The following is a 20,403-nucleotide window of genomic DNA, read 5'->3' on the forward strand; positions in this document are numbered from 1 at the left end:
AGGGCTACCATATAATATTTTTTTGTTTGTTTACCATTTAAATGATTAATATTATGCATTCAACTGCATACACATTAATTCCAGTGCTTACTCCTAACGATTACCAAGTTTTATAAACAATATCAAAGATATTTTACTGAGCGATCATACGGATACATGCAAGTGAGGTGAAGTGAAGTGAGCCCGCGGGCACCGTATTGGCTGCCTGCGGGCTACCAGGTGCCCGCGGGCACCACGTTGGTGACCCCTGCTATAGAGCATGGCAGCGATAGCCAAAGAGGTATTTCCCTTTATTGTATTGGCCACATGCCCAGAAGGAGACTGCTATACTCCCACACTAGTGTGTTAAAGTTCATGGCTGCAGTCTGACTGTCTGGATATCAGTAGAGATACACACACACACACAATATGTGTATAGAGGTGCACATGAATTAGCGGTTGTGGTAACTGTTTTCCATCACTCATCAGGCTCGGGTTAGGGTTAGGGTTAGCCTGACTACTGTTGAAGTACACAGTGTTTGAATTGACACGTTTATTACATGCTCAAACACATTCAGTCTGTTTTTACCCTGACCTCACAAATCCAGTGCATAATATCCACCTCACCACAGTAAAGCACCAACCAATGTATCATATATCAGGAGAAATGACAAATACATATATTATCCAAAAAAACGTAAGGGCAGCCATGACCAAAGGGAAAGGGAACTTGGCTTGTTACCGGAGGGTTGCCAGTACCAGTCGGTTCGAGTCCCCACCAGGCCAAAGGGCTGGCGTACACCTGATCTCCTAATTCTAAGAAGGTTCCTAGTAGAGGATGGGTTAAATGCAGAGAAATAATTTCCAGGACCATATGGCTGTAGTGGTTAGCACTCTTGCCTTTGCAGCAAGAAGGTCCGGGTTAGCGACAAGGGCCTTTCTGTATGAAGTTTGCATGAACCTGGTTTTCTGCGGTTTCTCCGGTTTCCTCCCACTGTCCAAAAACAAGCAATATCGGGATTAGGGAAAATGGAGGTCCACATAGGTTGCTGCCTCTATGTGTCCCTGTGATGGACGCCTACTGCCCTATGTCAGCTGAGATTGGCACAGCTCCAGAGCTTCCATAGAAGATGGACGGATGGATGGATTATCTAAAACCCAAAAGAAAAATGAGCACCAGCAACACAATTTGAACAGATAAAAAAAGAGACAATTGTAGTTTTGTTTAAAAAAAACCCTGAACCGGACAGATATCTGTATCATATTGAACACAGATAGGGTACAACTGCCTTTAGGAATCACTGTGTCCAGGCAGCAGAAATGTGTTTAAACTGCGAGTGATCATGTGCGGATGTGGTGATGAAGACTGACAAAAAAAGAAGTATGATTGTTTTTATTGTCATAATTGATTAAGACTGTGTAAACCTGAGCGTGTGTGTGTGTGTGTGTGTGTGTCCACCAGTGTCATCACAGAGACAGATTGTGGACCTTCTTTGTTTACGGCACAATCTGGAGGGCGTCACAGCTACTGTACATAATGAAGGGATGAAAATAACAACAGAAGAATAATTGCACAGTGACAATTGTAAAAGCTCTACTCGATCATGTTCAGCAGGAAACGTGAAGAGCTTTAAACAGAAAAACCCACAACAAAACCTGCGACAAAGTCACAATCAGCTCTTTGTGGCTAAGTGTGATTATATCCATTACATCCAATCATATTATCGGAAGGATGACTATCACAGTTTTGTGATGAGCTCTATACTATAGACGTCTTGTACAAATACACTCTGATTGCATGTTTTGTTTGCATTCTGCTGCCTGATCAACATAGTTGACCTAAATACTGTTCTAAAACCCTGATTACAGTCTTTGTCTCCACTGTTTTTCTCTCTTCCCATTTCAAGTAGCACTGAATGTTCTTGTCTCAGCAGCTTGTTTTTACTCTTATGTGAGTTGATTTGTGTTGGACATTTTGTACTTTATAACTTGTGTGTGCGTCTATATATGTTTTTCAGTGTGTATGGTTTTGCGAGTAATTGTTTCTTCAGATTCAAGGAGGAATTAATCACACAGACTGTGATAAATGATTCCTTATTTGTGTGTTTGCGTATTACTGTATTCCTTTTTACGTTAGTATTTAAATTTCACGATTGCCTATAATAACATTACAGATCTACTGGTTCCTTGATTTAGCATTGATTATTAAAATAATCTTAAAAATCACCACAATGACTCGCCTGTAAATGCAATATGAATGACAAAAACAGTTCAATTCACTCCACACATCAGTCTCTTTTTTATCTTTTATTTTGTGGAAATTATTTTAATTTGCTGCACATGCCAGATTCTATCATAATAATGATAATTTACTGAAATGATAACAGCTCTGAGAATCTGTAATTGAATCTAAATGTCAAACAATAACCATGTGCTAATGTATGTACAATAAGGCTGGCTTTACACGACAACGATCTGAACACAAACCGCAAAAGTGGCGTTGCGTTCCCATTTTTTATTTTGCGTCTAGACGAGCGTCTTTGGGTGGAAATCTGCATGCACACGGTGACGCTAAAGTGTGTGAAATTTGATGTAGTATGCATGCCAGGTGGCTAGGTGGCACTGTGAAGCACGGTCATACAACAGCACCAGGAGAATGCGCATGCGCTGAAACTTCCTTCTACTTCTCTCTAGTAGCACTGAGTAGCCCACTCGACGTAATGCTGAAATGACTGCTGGATAGGTATCAGAGCAGCTAAGGCAACTTGAATGTCCGACTGATGGATATAATCCGACATGTTTGTTCCCGTCGCCGTCTAAACGAAAGGCACATCTGATAAAATATTTTGTTGGTTTTCACCCGTGTAAAGCCAGCCTAAGAGTAATGGCAGAATAAAATAACAAAACAATAATTTATTGCCTCCATAGTACAGTAGATCTCCAAAACAAAGTGTCAAGAATGAAGTGGTGATAATGTGGTGATAAAAAGCTATGAATCAAACTATTTTGCTTTATTGTGATAATGGCAGTCAAGGCTCATAATGAAGACACTAAATACCAGAAGAGAATTCTCATTCACCTCCATCACAGTGGCCATCATCATCACACTCCGTCCACATCTTGTGCCAAAAACAAAATGAGGTCAGATTGAGCTTAACCTATAGCCAGCATGCAGCGGTCTAGACATAACAGATGACCACTTGGCACTGTGTCATATTTTAGTCATCTGACACTTCAATAATGAAGCAGGGGCACATGTCAGGAGCAGCAGGTGTAAACACTTAACCAAGGCTGCAGCTGCTCTTCACTTCAAATTAATTACTGGTGTCCATCAGCAACAGAGTTTACTTAGAAACATTCAGACAGATCACGTTACCTCAGCGGACATATGGTGCACATCAGAGAGAGCTGTATTGTTTCAGTGATTGTGTTAAACACAATACATCTAATTTGATTGACTGTGTTTTCTGACATGTGGCTGCAGGAAATGAAACAAAAAAGCCTATATAATCTGAATCCTGAAGAAAGAGATACTTGACTTTGAGCAGTCCACATTGCCGTGTCAATCAATTTGATTGAATGAATCAGATCATTTAATTTTGTGTCCATGTAAACGACAGAAGTTGCACAGTGGAGCTTTAAAGGTAGAGGAAATACAACACAAATGAATGTTTCTTGCAATATAAGATAGAATGTTAGGGTGGCTCATTATCTGCAGCCAAAGTCATTTCAGTCTGAGGGGAAGCAGCAGGTTGAGGAGGGGGCATTTCAAACTCATACTAGGAAGCTTAGTAATAAGCTGAATATGCAGAGTCACAAACACAGAGGAAGAGAATTAATAATATGTGAAGAGTTCGTCTATGAAAAGCCTGGAAAAAATCAGATTGGAAACTCAGAAGAGCGGGTGTGCTGATTATGTCACTTCCGGGTATTGGCCAATCACAAGACAGTTGGGAAGGCTCTACGCTGGCTGGTCAATCACAACACACTCTGTCTTCTGTGAGATTTCACTCTGAAATATCGCGACTCAAGACAGCTTCAGAATTTCTTCATATTTCTATCGGCTCGTTTACAGCAACTAGGAGGTTTTTGACCATAAAACAAGTTAATGTATGTAAGTAGACCTCCATAACTAACATATATGTGCAACAGGACCACTCTATGTGAGCTTTAATGTTACACACTGAACCCTTAAAGCAAACTCCATTTGGCACAATTCTGTGTTGTTGTGTTTTGTCCATAAAACACACGAGAGTGCTGACGAGGGCAACAGCATCCGAAAACCAGAAGTCCGCGAAACGTTCAATTCTTGGCTCCACTCACTTTTCCAAATGCTAACTGCTGTTAGCTCCCAGTAGCCTCTGTGGATGATGTCATTTCCTGTCCCTTAAGTTTCGTTTCACTTTTTTTTTAAGGTGGACCTAAAGAGATACTACTAAACAGAGCATTCTGAGCAGGGCTGTTTTGACAGGGTGATTGAACTGCTGTGGTGCTTCATCCTTATGGTATTTTGACTAAAGCATGTCACAGACATGTTCATTAGGACACCAGGGAACTAGGTTCACTTGGAGAAATAGGATATAATATGGGACCTTTAACATAAACATCTTGCATAGTTCTGCTTTAATATGCACATGTATTCTACATCAGCACTGATGAGACACAGCAACACAGGAGTGTGTGACTGAAAGCAAAGCGACCCTCAGGCAGTCGTTACCCAGGGCCTAAACGTGTCCTGATCACCATGTTCTCCTCCATTTGTATGACTGCAGTGTGTATAGCTCTCTTAACATAGTTATACATGTAGAGCTTGTAGTAGCAGCTCTCTTGTTGTGCAATGTGTGCTGCAGTACAAGGAGCTGTAGAGCACAAATTGATTTGAAAAGTACAAAGTACACGGAGGGTGATTTGGCACACTGTATGATGTGGAAAATGACACAATTTCTTCCAGAATGCACACAATCTATGCAAAAGAGTACAAAAGCACATATGTGTCCTTAATATTATTATGACTCCTGGTTTACGAGTCCTCTAATTACTCTCCAATATCGTCATAGTTTTTCCAGTGTCAGCGTTTCTTTCATTAGGGCATGTGTCGTCCTGTTCTTAATCACCAGCCCCTGCAGCAGCTACAGAGCTTCAAACTTGCACTGTCCCGTTTTGAAAGTCCTGACGGACAAAATTACCAACCTGTAATATACAGCTAAAATCACAATAATGACTTGAGAACTTTCCCAGATGTGTGTAACTGATAAAAAAAAAAACACACACACAATGTAATGTTGCAGCAACATCAGTTGTGGTTTTAAATGAAGTGAATTATGTCTGTAAATGACATTAAAGAGAACAAGTGAGGAAATGTCTTTAACACATCTGTATTACATCCGCACAGGATGTGCTGCAGCCTGCAACATTATCTTTAAACCAAACAATGACCCGAAAGCAAACAAGTTACATGAACATGATGATTGCTGACAAACTTCCCTGTGTGACACACTTTGCATTCAGTCACTGACGCAGCACATCCACGAGGCTATGATCGGATCCTTGCATAGAAAATGGAATCATTTTTAAATCATTGTTAAATGCACAAGGCTCCATTTCATGGAGACTGTGCTAAAACATAAACCCCCTTCAGATCTAGGTTACGGATGAGTGTTCCAAAAGTGATACACACTTTTTTTTTGGTTTTTCTGTTTCATGACAGAGTAACTGCAACACAAGAATACAACTTTAAAGTTATTCAGTGTAGTTTTACTGAATGTACAGGTTTGCAGAAAATCCAAAAGAGCACTGTCAATTTTAGAGAATTAAAGATAACCATCTACAAAAGTAAATATAAAAATGCAATCATTAAAAATGGAGAAGTTTGGTATGTGACAAACTTCAAGACAAATCTTCTGTGAGAAAAAAAAAAAGGGAACACAAAAAAAACAACAATCACTGTTCACGTGTTTGGGGAATAGAGCAATGTCATCTGTGCAGTTCATGAATGTCCACATAAGACAGCTCTCCCAGCTTCTTCCAGGTGTTTGGTCTTAGTTTGGATCCTCAATCCTCCGGAAAACAGCAAGGAAATTCTTCCCTCCATTTCTCTGCACTTTCTTTCCTTCTTCTGTACATGAACCCAAACGACCGACGACGACGTCCTCAACCTGCCGAGAGTCAATTCAACGCATTTATATTTGAAGATACAGGGAATCAATAAAGTGGTAAAGTTTAAGCTTCTAAACAGAGTAAGGTAGTAAGATCTCTTCTTCAGTGTGTCATTGAGGTATAAAGCAATTAAAGGTGGGGTGTGAGATAATTTTCTGGAGCATTTTTTTCCTGTATTGCTTAAAATCCTCTTCACACCCAGCCCAGCAAATTCATTGGATCGTGATGCAACAATCAAACTGCCCCCTATACTCGTACCTGTCTTTGTGCATTAATCGCACATGCTCAGAAGACAGTTGCAGCAATGTTATGGCAGAAAAGGTGTCAACAACATGCTGTGTTTGAACGGTGGCGACAACTGAAAGCCCAGAAAGGGCTGCATTGCTGCAAAGTGATGACATGGTGGCTCTGATTCTACTGGACCTGTACGTTAACTTTATGTCTTTGTGGTCATTTGAGAGTATTTGTTGTTTTGGGCATCACGTCGTCATTTGAACAAGTATCCAAAAAATTTCTCATGAATTGTGTGAAACCAAATGCTTTTCATGAGCAAGCATTGCAGATTCCTGTGCTCTGGAGGGGGAGCTTCAGAAGGAAAGGGGCTTGGACTTTTGAATTCAAAATGTATCCCTGCTCACACTGTGGCCCTTTCTCAATACGCAAGTATGCCAGTATGTACTTGCATACTTGGGAAGTACATACGTGAGAAGTACGACTGGACTACATACTTGCAAAGTATGGGAGTACACAAGTACGATCTCTTGGAACAGCAGCGTACTTCCTTGTTCTACTGTTTGAATGGCGGTTGATGCCAAGCACTTAAGCCTCATTACCACCACCTACAGTCTTGATGAATGATCATATAAAATACTTTTAATAAATGCATATATATTGTTGTTATTTTCATATTTTAAATATTTAACTTAATTTATGAATTCATATTTATTAAAATATACAGTACCATGTGGAAAATAGATACATTAGAGCAGTGTAGAGTACCATATAAGACTTATGTATATGTACACTATATATATATATATACACACACACATGCATATAAAATATCTATGTGTATATATATGTATTTAAATATAATGGACACTCATTATATTTATATACATATACAATGACAGTGAGACAATTCAAAGTTACAATAAATTAAACATTAATATTATACAAAAGTTCACACTGTCAGGTCAAAACATTTGCATTAAAAACAAAACAACGCGTCAACAACAAATCTATGGATCACACCAAGTATGTAATGACGGAGCCGTCTGAGTCAGTGGATAATTTCACCAGGACAGGCCGAGGTAACGCTGCTCTGTGCCGGGCACTGTGCGCACCGAGCGTCCACAGAGGCGGAGCTGATACCCTCCGACAGCGCCGCTGTCATACTATAAATACATCATATCTTAATACACAAACCACATGTTTGGATTCTTAATGACTAATTTCTCACCTCAAATGATTTCAAAACTGCGTTCCGGGACACAGAAAAATATTTATTTCAGGTTTATATTTGTATTTTATCCTGCTGTGTTCCGCCGAAATGCTTTCTGGGATACATGGCTTTCCCAAGTACGCTCAAGTCACCACCCAATGCATACTTGGTAAAATGGGCGGAGCGAGAACACTTCTGGGTACGAGAACCGTACTGATGACGTTTTCAAAAGTACGGGAGTACGCGTACAGACAAGTACGCTCCTACCTTTAAGAGACGTGAGAGTCTGAGACATCTGTTAAATTTATCTAGTGACTAAGAAACTGAAAGACGTGTGCTTCTCAAAATGTAAGGTTATTCGCTATTCGCTGCTGATAAATTTCAAGAAACTTTCCATGGGAACTAACTCAGCAATTTCAGAAATATTCCACATTGGAAACTTTGAATGGGAATAATGGGAATTTATAGAAAGTAATCAGAATCAACACAGTTTTTGGATAATTTATATTAAAATATAATGATTCTGTTTTGTCCTAAGCTGACATGCATGCAAAGTGATACAACTGACAAAAACATGATGCTCATCAGTGAGCAGAGGTTTATCAATGCTTAATTCTTTCATTAAACAAAAGTAAAATATCCCTTACATATTCCAAATAAGTAGTTCTAGACCAGGGGTCACCAACGTGGTGCCCGCGAGCACCTGGTAGCCCGCAGGCAGCCAATACGGTGCCCGCGGGCTCACTTCACTTCACCTCACTTGCATTTATCCATATGATCACTCCGTAACATATCATTGATATTGTTTATAAAAACTGATAATAGTTAGGAGTAAGCACTGGAATTGATGTGTATGCAATTAAATGCATAATATTAATCATTTAAATGGTAAAAAAAAAAAAATAGTGCATAAAATGTTAATATGGTAGCCCTCCATACTATTCTTTACCCTTCAGGTAGCTCTCGGTCTCAAAAAAGGTTGGTGACCCCTGTTCTAGACCTTTTCCCAAATATTTGAAGTCCAGAAATCCAATTTATGGCTATGAGTGCAGTAAGTTAAGACTGTGCACTTTGGTATTGTTCTCAGGTTTCAGCTGTCAGTTTTTGAACAGATGGCATGTTGTGAATAATTACAAAAACTGTTATCATGATAAATCATTAATTAAATAGTCAATAGACAGATTATCTCAGAATCACTGTATCATCATATACCATCGTTATCATGGACAGAATTAGTAGTGTTGTCGTGTGTTTCTTTTTTGGTGTAATGGAAATGACCATTCATTAATTCAAGCTTGAGACCAGCAATGAGAGTACACTGGATGTGGTCTTTCCAAGGGCTTATTGTCACAATCTGTAAAACCCAGAGATGGAAAGATCCGCATTAACCTACCAGTTCTTCATCAGGGACGCGTGAAAACAGTGGATGTTCAGAAAAGTGCGTCACCATCCAGTCGTGAACTTCCTCCACATCAGTCATGGTATACACCAAACCCTAACAGGACCAGGCAAACACAGTGGGGTTAGTAAAACAGTTCTGGGAATGAAAATACTTTTTTTTTTTGGGTAACTATTTTGGCTTAAGAGTTAAATGGTCTCATCACTGTTGGAGATCAATGGTCTCTGCTGAAAAGATAAAAATAACCTACAGACAACACACAGGTTAATGACCGATGTCATTGTTTACTTAGGTGACTGGAGAGATAACGTGACTGGAACAGGGATTTCTTAGAAAACTCAGCAATGGCACAGATTTCCACACTAGTGCATGTTGGCACGTAGCTTTCTTACTTTTTTCTTTTTGGCACAAAATGTAAGTCAATCACATCAGTTTTTTATTTTATTTTTTATTTTTTTTCACAGTTTCAGGTGTTTCATAAGAACGTTTCACAGATAACAAAAACAATAGATTCTGGATAATGCTGATAGATCAGTCTGTCTTTTCTTGACAGCTCCTCCCCCCCACAGCACAGTTTTGTCTGTGTTCCATTGCTGAAGGCCTTTCGTAGAGAGCACAACACTCACTCAAAGGAAAAAAACGATAAAAACCATTCTAGAAATCCAGACAAGCCTTCCATTGTTTCCCCACCACCTCCATCAGCCTTCTTCGAGTGTCCCAGTGCTGCACGGACAGCCCTGACAGGCGGCAGCAGGGTGTGTAAAGACATCAGCCAGCTGCACTCCACAATGGCTTGCTCACGTTAACTTCAGCCAATTCACACGTTTCTGCACACAGGGCATCCATCTGATAAACATCTATTTGTTGCATTTTTGAGTGCCATCAAATGTATTTCTCTTCCAAAGCGTTGAGGGGATTTCAGCTGCAGATGGTGCAAAACTCGACTGGAACCATAGATTGTTTATAAATGGTCCAGTTTGTAAGAGTTAATGACATCTAATGTTGAAACTGTGTGTGTGTGTGTGTGTGTGTGTGTGTGTGTGTGTGTGTGTGTGTGTGTGTGTGTGTGTGTGTGTGTGTGTGTGTGTGTGTGAGAGAGTGTGTGTGTGAGAGAGTGTGTGTGTGAGAGAGAGCACAAGTGTAAATGTGCAGGTGTTGTCATTAGATGTGGTTGGAATCTGAGTGGGGGACCGAGTCATTGTCCGACCAACCCCCAGCAGCGAGCCAAGCAGCGCCCACCGGGAGAGCGGGCCAGAGCCCGCCACAACCACCCCCACCACACACCAGAGACCCCCCAGCCGAGCGAAGGCGACCTGATCCCCCCCACATCCAGTGATACCCCCAAGACACCATAGCGGCCCTCACCCAAACAGCCAGCCCCCAACTCTGACGAGGAGTGAGCAGGGGTCGGTCAACCGGGAAAATACTCATGGGCAACCCGGCCCAAATCCACAGCCCACCACCCCCAGCCCCCCAGGGGCCCCAGCACTTTTTGTAGATAAATATAACATTAAATAAATCAAAAATACACTCTATACATTGTTAAAGTGGTAAACGACTATTCTAGCTGCAAACGTCTGTTTTTTAATGGAATATGTACATAGGTGTATAAAGGCCCATTTCCAGTCTTCTAATGGTACATTGTGTTTGCTAATCGCATTAGAAGGCTATTGGATGATTAGAAAACTGAAAAAAGCTGAAAACAGTTTCTCTGGTTCTTTGACCAAAGCAAAGTTTGTAGGGCAAAATGATTATTTTGGATAAAAATCATTATTTCTAATCTCGTCTTGACTATATTTTCTATTCATTTTGCAACTCTTTTGATGAGCAAAAGTGTGACTTTAAGTGGAAAACACAAACAAATTCTATAGGTGACCCCAAACTTTTGAACGGTAGTGTATGTTAAACACTGGAGCTTTAACGCACAAGCAAAAAAATGAGTCTCACTTACAAATGCGTCTGTGTCGCTGCAGTCAAATAAAGCTTATTTCTTTCTCCGCAGAGCCACCGTTATTGTTCCGAAACATTAACCACATCCATGAGCCCACACTGTTAGACTGGGTGACATGGGCACACATGGGGTCGTTTAGTTGGAAACTGCTGCAGTTAATACTTACTCATGCACCAAATGTGCTTTAGTTTTCCCCCAACAAATGCACCTTTTCCTGGTAATGTTAGCTAAAAGCAACAGTGCAGATGTTTTAATAAATGACAGATTATTACAAGCATATCTGTGACGCTTATACAATATATTCTTACATTCTTTGTTTTTATGAGTGTGACTGATTGACGTCTTCAGTAGGAAGGAATGAGACAGATGGAGCAGGGTGGAAAGTACTCGTAGGCAGACGTAGTGTATTGTTGGTGTTTCTTTTCATGGGATTAGTCATCAATCGCAAAATGATATAACAACGCCAGTCCTATTCTGTAATGGAGAGAGATACCAGTAGTGGGAGGATGTTCTTTTTGTATTTTGGTTGACATGACCATTTAAAAAGACAAGTCTTATAACTTTTTGTTTACCAACAGTCGCAAACCCAACGGCACTGGCCCATAATTATTGTCTGTTCATTTTTGTTGCTGATTTAACAGATCATTTTAAAAATAGCTCTGACTTGTACATACCCCCACTCTCAGTGTGTAAGCATATTCTGCCAGCAACGTGGGACTGATGATCCTCCATTTGTGTTTGGTCTTCTTAAAGTGAGGGTCGGGAAAGAGGAAGAACATCTTACTGAGCTGAAAGAAGAGAAAGAAAAACAGTCATAAACTCTTACGAGTAATCTCTGCTTATTATTTAGTGTCGCTCACACACCTGCGATCTAAACTAAATGTTGTGTTTTAATCTACTTAGGCAATACGGTTGTAAAATGTATAAATAACCTAAATGTGGCCTCCATCACATTCTGTGGTTGGATGTTAAGCACCGTGCAGTGCAGTGCAGTGCAAAACTGGAATTTCCCTCCTCAATTTATTTTTCCCCCCACAAAGTTCCCTGTGGCTCCGTCTTTGACAAGTGTGCAAGTGCAGGCTCCATTGATATTAGTCTGGGTGATACATTAAAAACCACTGCAGTAACTTTTCATGACTTAAAATGAATAATGGCAGGTATAAAGAGAAAGACACAGGGATAATGACTGAGGACGGCTGTAGCCTCGGGGGTCACGTCACGTCAGTGCTGATGGAAGATGGAAAAAACCATGGCACTATTTTTGGGTTGCAAAACATACAGGAGGAAAAACAGAGAGGTCCGAAAAGGATTCTGGATCTTTAGAATATGCTGTTTCAACACTTGGTTCACATCATGCTCATGAGAAGGGACTATTTTAAGTGCTAGTCTAGGTGGTCGACTTTTATTCCTATACTATGCAACTTAAAGCGGACCTAGACCGGATGTTCCAATTAACGCTGTTTTTTTAGTGTGTATCTGCATCATTACCTTGTTTACAAAGCCCTGAAGTTTCGAAACAAAAAGTTCAGCCATTGCTGAGAACGCTGTGTTTTATTGTAATCTCGGGCTCAGCGAGATCTCCCTTCTGGTTACATTAACAACAGTTCTCCTGAACAGCAGATCCTCCTGCTCCAGGCACTAGTCCGGGCACATCCGGTTGCGTACATTGAACCGCAGAAGAAGAATAACGTCCGTTGTGGAGGTGTTTTTCATGAGTGACAGTGTCTTCCGACTCTGGGTCTGACTGCAGGTCAAAGTGGTAAAAGGGACTGCGGTGGGAAGTTGTGACAAAACTATTTTTAAACATTGCTAAAACAATGTTTTGATAATGAGTAGCAGTGGATCCACCGTTCCAGAGGGGGGAGCTTTGCTTCTGAGAGCTGGTGTGCTGAATATGTCACTTCCAGTGACAGTTGGGAAGGCTCTACGCTGGCTGGCAATCACAACAGTCTGTCTTCTGGGTGTGAGATTTCAGTCTGAAACACCGCAGCTGAGGACAGCGTCAGTAAGGAGAGATTTCTATCAGCAGCAACTAGGAGGTTTTTGACCATGAAAACAAGTCTATGTATGTCAGTAGACCTCCATAACTAACATATATGTGCAACAGGACCACTCTATGGGAGCTTTAAAGTCCCTCAAAAGTGATACAAATATATCTTCTGACATTGACCAATATCAAAAAATTAGAACGATCAAAATAGTCAATTAGTGTAGGTGTGAATGTGAGAGTGAACGGTTGTTCGTCTGTGTCTCTGTGATGGACTGGTGACCTATCCAGGGTGTACCGCCTTTCACCCCATATCAGCTGGGATTTGCAACAGCAGCCCCATGACCCTCATGTGGAGGATGATGCAAAATTCAGCAACAAATCAGCAACATTCTCTGCTCCGAGATGCTGGGGCCATGTCCACTGGAGGAGACACACACCACTGCAGCCCTTATATTTGTCAAGTGGTTTAACCCTTTAAAAATTGAAATGACAAAAGTTGTATTATGTTTTTATTCTACACTTTATCTCATTTATCACACATCTCAAAGTGTGCCTTTGTCTTAAAATGGTGAAATAGTGACTTAAGCACCAGCAACAACTAACTACACTGCAAAGAAACTTAAAAGAGGGAAAACAATAAACGCAACGAAACACCGGCAGAGTTTCACGTATAAAATGAGTGTTTGTCAGTGCTTATCTGGATCCTAACATGTTAGTATAGTAATATAGCAAAGTAATCCTCTATAATACATGAATGAGCTGAAGAAAAGTGACACAGTCTGTAAAGTAAAGCACTATAATGCATAATAATTCAAGCACTCCTTTCCCACAATGTACAGCACTCATGCCAAACAATTCAAATCTTGGCTACAAGACAAAAAGCCATTATTATTATTTTATTACTATCTGAAAAAGAAAAAACTGCATAGATACCTAAATGAAAACCTATGCAATGTGTATTCCAAAAAGTGTCAAAGCCTTAAAGCAATTACTTTACACTGTCTTAGGGCATTTGAGGTGAATTTTTTCCTTTTAATCCAGGGCACCTAATTTAACCCCGGTACACTAAACCCACTGTGTAATCTAATGAGAGTTTTAACAAGTCATAGACTACTGCAGCTAATTGGAATGGATAAATGGCGTCTTGCACTGCTCCATACTCAGCTGATGCGATGAACTGCAACGTCAGTCAATGACTCCATTGTTGGTAGATGGTGGATTAATGGGCATTCCGTAAAAATAAATAGAAACATGAGGAATGTATAACTATATTGAGATTGTTGCCACATACAATAGAGTTATATAACTGTACGCCACAGTTCTACAATTACTTTGTCTCCTGGCACAGGATCTGACATAAGGAGAAAGGCAGGTTACACCCTGACCGGTCTCAAGTCCTCAACAAACAAAACAATTAGAGTGAGGCAAATTAATTATTTTAATTAAAGACTGAAACCACATTTGGGTTTTGTGGTATTTACTGTACATTTCATGGTATTAAAGCATAACTATTATGGCTGTAACGATACACAAACTTACGATTCGATTTGTATCACAATTTTTGACCCACAATTCGATACATTCCACGATTTTTTTTTAATTTAAAAACATTTTATTTAAACATTTAATTATATAGCAACTTAATGTAACATTTAATAACAATATTTTGGAACACTGTGAACAGATTTGAACATAAATAAATAAATAACCAAAGATTTCTCTCTTTTCTGCAACAAAATAATAGTTAATAATAAAAAGTAATAATACTGTTGAAAAGTAAATATCAATCAGACCGGGATTTGTCCCCAAAGCATGCTGGGAAGTGTAGTTCTTCATTAGAAGCAGTTTTGTTCCAGTGGAAATAACTTGTTTTGATAAACAGCAAAGGTAGGACAACATTTCCTCTTTATTTCTTGAAAGTCAGTTGTTGTTTTGCTCTTATTTTGGGGCTGGATCCGTGAATCTTGTTTATAGAGTGATAAAAATGGTACCGTTAGAATCTGTGAATTCTCCGCTGTTTACATAATCACGCTGACGCTCCTGTGCCGCTGTGTGCGCTGGAACGTTTTCTTACACCTCCTGCTGGTTTGATCTATTGGTGTTTTAACTGTGTTTGTTGATCATAAGAATGGTTTATATGAGCGTTTAGCTGAGTTTCTGACCTTTCTGTGGGTATGCAGCATGTCTGTGTCTGACGCTGCCCCCGGTAGCGGGGACATCAGTAAAGAAGAGATTAACGATTAAAAAACATAACGCGTTAATGATGACTGTAACTAATTAATCACAATTAATGCGATAATTTGACACCCCTAATAAAAACAAGTTTGGTAGCACTAACAGCTCATATCATGTGGCTGACTGGAAAAATAACTGGGAGTTAGAAAGGGCGTTTCGCGATTCTGTTTTCTCAGATCAGATTGTCGACGCCGTCACTCACTCGTGAATCTTCGGCAAAGGACGCCAGCCAACGTGCGCCGAGCGAGGAGGGAGAGACTAGTAAGAAGAACTGTGTCTGCCATGCTGCTGTGATTCGTTCGTGTTCACCGAACTCAGTCATGATTCGCAAACGAACTGACACACAGAGAACTGGTGAACTGTGGCTGTGGACGTGTATTTCGCTAACGAACTGACACAGAGAGCTGGTGAACTGTGGCTGAGGAACGAACTGACACACAGAGAGCTGGTGTACTGAATCACGTCTGCACTGTCACTCACTCTATGAGCCGCGGCGCGAACGTACTGCACTCAGGGAGGACGTGAGTCACGTAGCAGGGCACTGGGCTCCTGCTTAGCACTGAACGATTCGGTGAACAAATCTTTTGAACGAATAATTTCAATGAACTGATTCAAGTGATTCAGTGTACTCAAATGAACCGCCGATCCCATCACAAAAGAACATGAGAAAAGAGGTTTGTTCCAGATATTTTAGGCCAAAAATATTGCATGATGATGCACCTGAGCCATTGTTAGCATAACTCCTTATCACACGCTTTAATGATATATAAACTGTGCACTTTATTAACCCGTTAATTAATGAGTAACTGCACCTGCTCCTCTACTGTCTTTGTGCCAAAAATTTGTATCAGGCAGAAGCTCTGCCACTTTATTTAAAAAGAAGAACAGGAAGAAGAGCAGACTCCTGCTGTGGGGCTACAGCTACAACAGCTCTGTTTGTGCACAGTATGTTGTTAAACTGTGCATAAAAAGGTGAAAATCTTGCTTCTCCACATGTTTGTTGAGCTCGAGATTCAACATCTGTGTGTTTACATTCAAATTCTATCAACTATCAACAATGTTGAGTGTGCGTCCTGCATCAGGAAGAGCGCAAAACTATTTTTAACAGTTGGCGCCTTTTTTCAACTCATTCAAATTTGGGTGAGTAGGTGGAAGTAATACATTTTCCAGTGGGGTGACAGAAGCGTGTTTCGACAGAGTGGAATGGTGCCGTTTGATACAGTACTTGCATACTTTTAAAGGGGACATATTATACTCTATTTATAATTTTAATATTTTTTAGTTAACCTAGTTCTGGTGTCCTAATGAACATGTCTGTGACATGCTTTGGTCAAAATACCATAAGGATGAAGCACCACAGCAGTTCAATCACTCTGCCAAAACAGCCCTGTTCAGAACGCTCTGTTTAGTAGTATTTGTTTAGGTCCACCTTAAAAAAAAGTGAAACGAAACTTAAGGGACAGGAAATGAAATCAGCCACAGAGGCTACTGGGAGCTAACAGCAGTTAGCATTTGGAAAAGTGATCATTTGCAGGCTCTAGCAGGCACATTGCTGTCATATATAACATGTATCCACTGGACAGATAAATCCTCTGAGGCTGGAAGTTTTTGTTGAACACTGTGGAGCCAAGAATATAACTTTTCACAGACTTCTGATTTTCAGATACCGTTGCCCTCGCCAGCACTCTCTAGTTTTACGGACAAAGCGAGACAATTCCACGAATTTAGCACATTGTGACGTCCCAGTGAGCGCGGAAGTCAACATCGCGTGTTTTATCTCCTGTACTTAGACTGAGGAGGATCACAAAAACATGAGCCAGTCTTTGCCGACTGATAGGGCCTCCAGAGTCCCAAATATAATGATTTAAATGATTAAAAAAGTTGATTTTGCATAATATGTCCCCTTTAAGGATTTCCACATTCCAATTCAAAATCAAAGTTCCCTTGGGGTAATGGTAAAAAAAAAAAAAAAATCTTATGACAGTAAGCTGAACACAAAAACGTCACCCCCTGGCGATCGGTGTAAATATCCCATGAAAGTCGAGGCAAACGCCCAAAGTCTCTTCTCATACAAAGCTTGACATCTTGTTGAGACAAACAGGTAAAGGTACTGTTCTCAGTCCAAACACGAGCCTGACCCAGGGATTTACCATTCCAAACTGAAACTGTCCATGATGGCAACAGAAATGTTTTGTTTGCTTTACACCAACTTAAACATTTAACATTCAGGAACACAATTCTTAATTACCAAGTTTGTAATCTGTAGACATGTATTTACTCTCACTTTTTTACTGCAGCCTCTTCATGTGTGTGTCTTGTGAGCGCTGCTTGCTCGGTGCCAAAGCACTGCTCACGACCTTAACTTGATCCGTGAGCATTTATCCTTGGTTTCCATCCGGTTATTCTGCCTGTTTTGAGGTGTAATGATGATGCTTGAGCTTGGCCTGGTTTATCACTGCGAGTGTGTCCCCGCCAAATTAAGCTCACCGTCTTTTACTTAGACAAAAGGTGGATTTTTTTAATAATTTACTGGGAAAGCATAACATTCCAGATCTACTCGACATGTGACAGCTACGTGTGTGTGTTTCATTCACCCTAACCGTGACCTGACAGGCATACAGCAGGAAGGGACCACCCAGAAGGACATCTTAATCTACTCAAGTTATTCTGCGTTAGCCGCAATTATTGTCGTGAGAATGATTTTGTCCGAGTTGCTTCTTGGGTCAGATCTCACTTTGTCCTTTGGGCCTCGTATACCATGGAGGCAGGACCTTGGTTCACCGATCCTCTGTATTGCAAGTGATTAAAAGATTCTATACCTGAATTACATAAAAACTAGGAATGTCCGATAATATCGGCCCACCGACAATATCAGCAAGACATTAGTAATGAAAACCCGATAAAGAAATGCCTGGATTTTGCCAAAACATGTGAATAAATGCTACCTCAAAAAAATGTGCTGTTATCTAAATCGTATAATTGAGAGAAAATTTGATAAATAAAGGGCACTTTTTACATAACTTAAGTTGTTTTTTCTTATTGTTTTTTTCTTTTTGACATATCAAACATTGGTTAAAAAAAAGCGAATTACAAATTTAAAAAAAATATCGGACATCCCAAATTAAAACTATCAGAATTAAGATTTATGATTATGTTTGCCATATATTGCCATTGTAATATGATTCATACTTCGTAGGACTACATTCATTAATTTAATATTTTTAAACATAATTTTAGCTTTAGCAACTTAAATAGACAAAATCAAAAAGATCCACATCATGAATATCTGGCATTTGGCAGAGTCCGTCAATGAACACAAAACATGAATTCTGGGCTGCTGGATTTGTGCAGGAGTGCAGAATTTCATCATTATACAATATCAAATAACTGCTATTTCCTTTGTATCTTTTGCACAACTGGACTGCAATTGAAGTTGTTTAGTGTTTAATTGTACGGCCCCAACTAGCAGCAACTTATTTTCATAATATCAACAAAAACCCTTCACAGTAATGAGTTTTTTACCCAGACTAAATAGGTCCATGTCTCATACTCTGACTAGGACTAGTGTCTGAACTCAGACTCAAACTCAGACTCACCTGTCCTTTAGTGAAGAAATTGGGGAGATACTTCATTGCATTACTACGAAGGCAGGCAATGTTTTTGTAGCTTCCAGCTTCTGAGGCACGTAAAGATTTGATACGATCCTTGACATAATCTGAAACTTTGACTCGGATCTCCAGGCCCAGGATGAGTTTGTCTGGGAAAAGTGGAGATAACTCCACTGAGGGAAAGAGCAAAGGACACAAATACAGAGACATGAATAAAACATAAATGAGTATGAGTATGACCACTCTGTGCACCAGTGTGGTCAGATTAGTATCATCACAAACCTAAAAGACCCCCATATCCACATCCGATGTCTGCAAACTCCACTCGTGGCTCCTCTTTCTCTGACACATTTCCAGTGAAGAAGTCGGGATACAGGTTGGACCAGTCCATTTCCTCTGGACACAAAGGACTGAGAAAGTAAGAGGGGAAAACAGTGAGCCACAGTGAGCCACAGTGTTAGTTATGTCCATCTATGAGGTTTTTTTTCACATTTGTCTAACTGAGCCCTGACGTATGTGCAGAAAAAAAAATCCAGAATTGATTGACGGGCTAAGGTCAGGTACAGTCACAACCTGGTAATTTAAAGTTGTTTTAGTGAAACACAGAGTAATATGTGGTGAATTTAAGTGGTACGTTTTAGAATGAGTAGATAAATTATGTGTAAAAATGAGAAATAATATATAATGGTGAGTCTGAAATGTGCTGGTGATAACTTTTATCATGCTCGTAGCTGCTTCCACCTGGATGGAACAATAACTGTTGCCATGTAACCATAAATAAAGGCGAACAACCACCCGGACAGTCAATGTATGATTCAGCAGACTGTGTCCAGTTCAGCCACAAAACCCAAAAACTAATGTGTGGACTTGGATGTAGATTAAAATTATAACCCAAAGAAGAAATGTTGCCAGAGGTTTGTGCTATTTCTGGTTTAACCAGAGAAAGATGTGAATGTTGTATGGATGAAGTAAGAAATAAACTACGACATTAATCAATCAAAACTCTCTGTTTTGCAGACACCAGTGACGAAATGTGTTTTTTTATCTGCTTTCATTTTACATTCAGGCTTCAAAATATATTTTTAAAAAAAGCTGAATCTTTCTTCAATGGCAATATTACCAACTCTACTGTGTATGATATGATACTCCTGCATTATACAAACACACTTTGAGGAGTGTTTTACATTAAACGTGAGAACTAATTCAGATTTCTGTCAACAACAACAAAAGTTTAAAACTAAAATGAACTAGGGCTTGAAACATAATACACAACTTTATTTTATATCCATATTGATTTTATTTTGTATGTGTGTGTGTGTGCGTGTGTCAGACACATGGACGTCACTCACTAGTCAAACGTGTGATGAGCCATGGGGTTTGAATGAGCTCTCTGTCTGTAGTACCGCTTCTGAGGCATCGGGACTTCCATGTTGGATTTAAAAAAAGGCAAACCTCTCCTCGCGACGAAGTAAATATAAAGTAAACACGGACACTTAGATCCTGTCACGCTTGTTTCCACTTCACTCTGCTGCTTCTCTGCTGTTTGAAGGTCGCGGCGTTGTGTCGTCATCAATAAGCGTCGCTGCAGCCCGGGTTGCCAGGTTTGCTCAGTGTGTTCCATGGATGTATCATGGGATGTAT

General features: G+C 40.0%; 1 protein-coding gene across 1 annotated transcript; it reads right to left on the minus strand.

Annotated features, from left to right (window-relative positions):
• Positions 1-6,017: 6,017 nt before the first annotated feature.
• On the minus strand, positions 6,018-20,191 carry mettl1 (methyltransferase 1, tRNA methylguanosine; the record flags this gene model as incomplete). Its single annotated transcript, XM_083888010.1, has 6 exons — positions 6,018-6,134; positions 8,973-9,074; positions 11,604-11,717; positions 18,751-18,935; positions 19,045-19,172; positions 20,112-20,191. The coding sequence occupies 6 exons, from the start codon at positions 20,189-20,191 to the stop codon at positions 6,018-6,020; spliced, it is 726 nt and encodes a 241-aa protein (XP_083744136.1).
• Between the last annotated feature and the right edge of the window lie 212 nt (positions 20,192-20,403).

This window comes from Microchirus variegatus, assembly GCF_963457635.1.
Source record: "Microchirus variegatus genome assembly, chromosome: 4".
Taxonomy (NCBI): Eukaryota; Metazoa; Chordata; class Actinopteri; order Pleuronectiformes; family Soleidae; genus Microchirus; species Microchirus variegatus.